At 29.5% G+C, this 6,000-nt stretch overlaps 1 protein-coding gene across 1 annotated transcript; it reads left to right on the top strand.

The window, feature by feature from the left end:
- Positions 1–701: 701 nt before the first annotated feature.
- LOC132952050 (RNA 3'-terminal phosphate cyclase) lies at positions 702–4,028 on the top strand. Its single transcript, XM_061024177.1, has 10 exons — positions 702–1,046; positions 1,364–1,481; positions 1,583–1,715; positions 1,773–1,896; positions 1,978–2,036; positions 2,102–2,261; positions 3,229–3,341; positions 3,407–3,560; positions 3,649–3,753; positions 3,844–4,028. Exons 1-10 carry the CDS (start codon positions 1,008–1,010, stop codon positions 3,919–3,921), a joined length of 1,083 nt encoding a protein of 360 aa, XP_060880160.1. The 5' UTR covers positions 702–1,007; the 3' UTR covers positions 3,922–4,028.
- Positions 4,029–6,000: the final 1,972 nt, after the last annotated feature.

Here is a 6,000-nt window from a genome sequence, read left to right as displayed (position 1 = left end):
ATACCAAAATATTAAAATATTTTTCAATTTACTACACACATAGGCTTTTACTGCTTTTAGTGATTTAAAATAATTATAAAAGTTACTTCACTAACTCAGTTACAGGGTAAGTGATAAGGGGGGATTTTATGTGTTACAACCCCAACAGGTTTTTTTTTGCTATAGAAAACTGTCAAAGCCCAAAAGTAACAGTTAAATTAATAAGTGTGTCCCCTGAAATCAGATGTATTTTAGGCCCTGGTGTATTCCAATTTGGAAACTACGCCGTAGGATATATTATTATAAAAATGTAAAATCAAAATAATATAATGTTAATTTTTAATCGTTTCAATTTTGCATCAACCTGTTTGTCCCAAGAAAAAATAAAATCTTGTTCATACTTGGAGTGAGTCGGAAAATTGAAATATTATCCAAAGTCGAATATGACAGTGCCATCTGGTCAAGCTGCATCAAGCTGTAGCCGTGCACGGTTAATAAAAGTAGTTCAGTAACTTTGAGGCTTTGACTACTATGTAAGCATATCGTACAAACAGTATACAAATTGAAACATCTCAATCATCTCATTAAAAAAACGTTTTTAGTAATTGTAATATAAAGGATTTTCTGCCCTAGACCACGATCTTAGAAGATATCCTAAGACCGGTTTCAAAACTATGTGATAAACTGATAATGTTGTGATAAATGATAAAAACACCGCTAACAGATAAACAAGTTAAATAAGTTTCAAATATTTTGAAATAAAATTTCTGTAGAGTTAATAGTATTATTACTTATTATAAATTAATAGTTAAAATATGCTTAATTATTGACCATAGTTATTGACTACTGTATGAGATTGAAAAAAGAATTCCGGTTCTGTATCGTTCAGTTATTTTTGTTTACATTTTTCAAACCTATCCGTCAACATTGAAAACTTAGTGCTTATTACGTATCTGTTGTTTTGGTTAACTGTGTTTTCTAGTTTTGATCATTCGAGTAAAGATTTTACTCTTGCATCTGATAGGAAAATGTCTGTGAAGGTGATTGATGGCAGTGTTTTAGAAGGTGTAAGTGGTAAAATTAAAATACTTAGGACTGTTCTTACAATGTCCGGTTAAAATTAACTGGCACTTACACGGCCGAATTCTGCCGGTTCTAAAATCTGTTATCAGTCAGTTAGCGTTAACCAACACTTTACCAGACATTGTAAGAACGGCCCTTAATTATTTTATACTAAGTATTTATAATTAGGTTTTAAGTTACTATCATTGATTATAAATACTAGTTTAATACTTTATAATCAATGTTAAGTAGTATTGTAGAATTTAAATTTTGACTAATTCTATTTTTTTAAATACCTATTATATTTGTGATATTTTAATAGGGAGGCCAAATTTTACGATTGTCTGTAGCATTTTCATGTCTTTTGGAGCAACCTATACTAATAAACAAAATAAGAGCAGGCCGATCTAATCCTGGTTTGAAACCTCAACATTTGGCTGGTAAGTGTAAATAATTAATTATATTCCTAAATCAAGTATATTAAAAATGTTTATAGGTTTTTTGTAATTTAAATCAATATATAAAAATAATTCTACTGTAGGAATCCAATTAGTTAAGCAGATGTGCAATGCGATTACAAATGGAGACCGGCAAAACTCTTGTGAATTAACATTCCAACCAAAAACACTAAAATTGGGAAATTTCAATTTGAATGTCAATTCCCAAACTGCTGCGTATGGCTATATAAATATTTTGAAATCAATTTGTAATTTTAACTGTTAATTTCATAGGAGTATTCCTTTGATGATACAGTCTGCTTTGCCTGTAGCAATATTTAGTAACCATAATTCCAGCATAACTATGAAAGGAGGAACTGATGTCAGCTTTGCCCCTTCAATGGATTATGTCAAAAAAGTAATACACAGTATTAACTATAACTTTTAACATAACATATTTATATTATTTAATTTTAATGTTATACATTTTTCATAATAGGTTTTATTTCCTATTTACAAACTATTTGGTGTTCATTGTGAAGCACTTATAAACAAACGGTAATGGGTCTTTTAGTAATTTTATTTAATAACATTACTTCCATTTAATTAATTTTTGATTATAGAGGATTTTACCCTAAAGGACGCGGAGAAGTAGTATTGACAGTAAATCCTGTTACTGAATATTTAAAGCCTATTGAAATTATTAACTTTGGAGGTCAACCGGCTATTAAAGGATTTGTATTTATATCTGGACCAAAACATCAAAATAACAAACATAACCAAGTATACAATATTATCTTAACATGATAATAACATTGATTATAAATACTAGTATTTATAATCAATGTTAACACATATTATGTATACATGACAGTTATTATGGTGGCTTAATGCTAAGCATTATTTAAACAATTAAGTCGTGGGGGCATACATGTTTAAGGCGGTGTTGGAGCGGTGGTCCTATGTTGAATTTGTAGTGCATTGATCCTCTTGACTTCTGAATAGACTTGAAAAAGCTACCGTTTATGATGGTCTCTGATATGGAAGATGCAATTTTGAGGTCTTTGTGAATATTTTGGTTTCTTACAAACTATGGAGCAATTGTTATTGTTCTTAAGATTTTGTTTTGAAATATTAGAAGATTCCTTAAGTGACTAAATACACATTTTCCTCAAATGGGATAAGTGTAAGTAATCAAAGGGTACAATATTTGCTTGTAAATATGTAAAGAACATTTTTTTTCCAAGGTTGATTTTCTGGTTAAAATAGGAAACTGCATTGCTAGGCTTTGATAAGCTTGCTGATGTGTAATGTAAACATTGTATTTTAAAAACTCTTCACTTTCTAAATAATTAATTTACTATTATGGTCATGATAAACTGATAATCATTTTTTAAAAAAAAACTATAGTACATTATTTTTAATTACTAAAAACATTTTAAAATATATGATTAAAAACAAATGATTAAGTTATTAAATTTAAATATATTTTAAACCTAATGAATTCTATACATGATTTTCACTTTCTTTTGGACTTTCCTACAACTGTAAAAACATAATCGAACCTAACATGTATAATTAATTCAAATCATCCAGTAGGCATAGATTAGTGGCACAGTAGCTTAAACTATTTTGTTGATGGACAAAAATCATTAACGATTGAATTCACGTGTTTCATATGGAATTTTAATTTGAAACTTATATAGTAAATTATTACAGAGCATATTTTTAACCTATTAGTAATATTTAGATAGTTCAAGATATAGCAACAGCTGTAAAAAACAAATTAAACCTGTCCGGTTATCATAAAATTACAATTGAAACTGAAGTTGGAGATTCAGATGGTTCTGGTGGAAGTTTAGTGTAACTATGAATTATAATATTGTATTATCTTTTCATTTTATAAATGTTATCTAATATATTTTTAGGCTGGTTGCCGATACTGGAACCTGCTTGATTGGTTCATCTGCTCTTTATGATATGAGAAAATCAACTATAAACAGTCTCACTGATGAAGCTTGTGACAAACTTTTATTAGATTTGGAAGTAAAATCATGTATTGACCCTAATGCTTTGGATAATGTAAATAAAACTTTTAATATAATTTAAATAAGTATAATATTTAGGGTTAATTTTTTATAAAACTATTAAATAATGAATTTTATTATAGCTCATTATTTTTATGGCACTTGCTAATGGAAAATCAAAAGTGAAGTGCCGAGAAATCACCCTGCACACTAAAACTGCAATTTATATTGCTGAGCAATTTACTGATGTGAGTTAAATTGCTGAATCATAGTCCTTACACTTAATAAATTAGTATTTATTTTATATGTTAATTAATGTAGTAAATTTATTTTTCCAGGCTAAATTTAGTATCAAACAAATGGAAGATGGTTTAAATGAAATCATCTGTGAAGGCATTGGATTAAAAACTGTCTAGTTCTTGATTTCATGAGAAAATTATTTAATTTAATTTAAAATCTACAAAATCTTCTAGAATACTTTTATAATTAAATACTAAATACAAATAAATAATATTTAAAATCATTAGTTGTTTTTATTCATGATTCTGGCTCGGAACTTTATGCGTTAAAAAACCATGAAATATATGCATACATATGAACTAAAAAAAGTGCAGAATAATATGGTATTATTTTTTTTTATAAAATATGTATTTATATGGGAATAAATTTGGAAAAAACTTAGTTATTCATTAAGTTATCCCTATGGGTTATATTTGATTCTTGAGGTAAAGGATATCCGGTATTTAATTTTTGAAAATTTGAATGCGTGATGGTGATTTTTTTTGTAGGTATTTATTTTACATTAGCTACAATTTTATCCGCAGTAGGTTCCAAATTGTATTGATACTTCCTACGAAACTGTATGGAGGCTATGAACTCTTCAACTCTTGGTAAGAATAATTTTTATTGAATAAATATTAAATAAGACTTGGCCTACCAAAACAAATTTACAGTTAATACTCGGTATAATATCAAATATTTGTTTGTTGCTGATTTGTAATAAATTATAAGCATAATATGCATTAATATGCTCAAAACCTCTAAGTGTGCAAAATCATATAAATTAAGTAAAATATACAAAAATAGGCAACATATATTTTTGTACTTCGATTGTATCATGTAACAAATTTGTATCAAAATCAGATTTTGAATATGCAGGCATGCAGATGCAGCTACCTAATAAACCTAATATATAGGTATTCAAATACATAGAGACATAGAGTTCCGAGCACTGTTTATGATTATACAGACTGTACTTAAGCATTTTGGAATTTAACATAGTACTGAGTTATTGCAATATAAGTAGGTGCCTTTATACTTGGTAATTTGTACAAAAAACATTATCAAGCATGAAATAATTACTTCAAAATTAATTGGTTTTTAGTATAATTTTTACCAATGTTTTAGATATTCTTCCAATATAATTTTGTTATGTAATGTTTGGGACTTTGAGTACCAAACAGTGGTGCGTTTGAGAGTGGTAATGTGGTATACTAGCATGAAAATTTAAAAGGGGCAATTATTGCTCTTTGGGTAAAATATTTTAGTGGTAGAAGTATAATTAAAATAATTAATTATGTAATACATTATTAATGTCTATACTCCGGTCCACGAGAGTCCGACCGTAAAAACGCGTCCGTCGCTGCGCATCGGCACGTCAGTGACGGATCCAGGGCTTAATTTAGGGAGGGGCATGGGGGGGGGGGGGCAAAAGTACAAAAAGTTCCAAAATTGGCTAAACACAGTGTAAAACAAAGGAAAACTACAGCGATTGGGGGGGGGGGAGAAATGCCCCCTTTGCCCTTCCCCTGGATCAGCCACTGCGGCACGTTGCCGAATAGCGGGAATGGCACGATGGTGGGAGAAAACAAACGTCGCGTATTATTACATCGATGCGCGGTTTACGGACTCTTGTGGGACGGAGTCATAGCACTGTCCACTTAAATGTTTGGAACAAATGAACAATGTTATAAACTTGTCGATATTTCTGGAACAAATGTTAATGAAATGTTTTACATTTTGGAACAATTTGGTAAAGCACCATTACGTATATAATATACATCAGAATCTGTGGTTGGATTTTAAATATAAAAACTTTTTTATTTAATATTTAGGGAGATAATATTTACAAATACTGCAACAAAAAAAAATTGTATTTTAAATGACGCAGAAAAATAGAAACCCTTCGTATACCTACCGTAATAATTTATTTATTCATCTGATGAAATCGGACGAGAGATCAGACGCAATTGATTGTATTGGTATACCGTATTACCGTATACATTATTGTTCCTTTGTTACAGGGGTAGTGGTTTGTGGTAGGTGGGTAGGTACTATTACAGGCTCACCGACCACCACCATTATTACATATCTACGAAAATTCGTTTGTACCCCTATTCATGTTTGTCGTTTGTGTAAATGTGTTATGACCTACAGGCTAGTAGCTACAAGTTACAACCTATACTATAATAATTAATACTCGTGTATTTACTATT

This window comes from Metopolophium dirhodum, chromosome 9, assembly GCF_019925205.1.
Source record: "Metopolophium dirhodum isolate CAU chromosome 9, ASM1992520v1, whole genome shotgun sequence".
NCBI classification, from domain to species: Eukaryota; Metazoa; Arthropoda; class Insecta; order Hemiptera; family Aphididae; genus Metopolophium; species Metopolophium dirhodum.
This window is presented reverse-complemented; position numbering and strand designations above follow the sequence as displayed.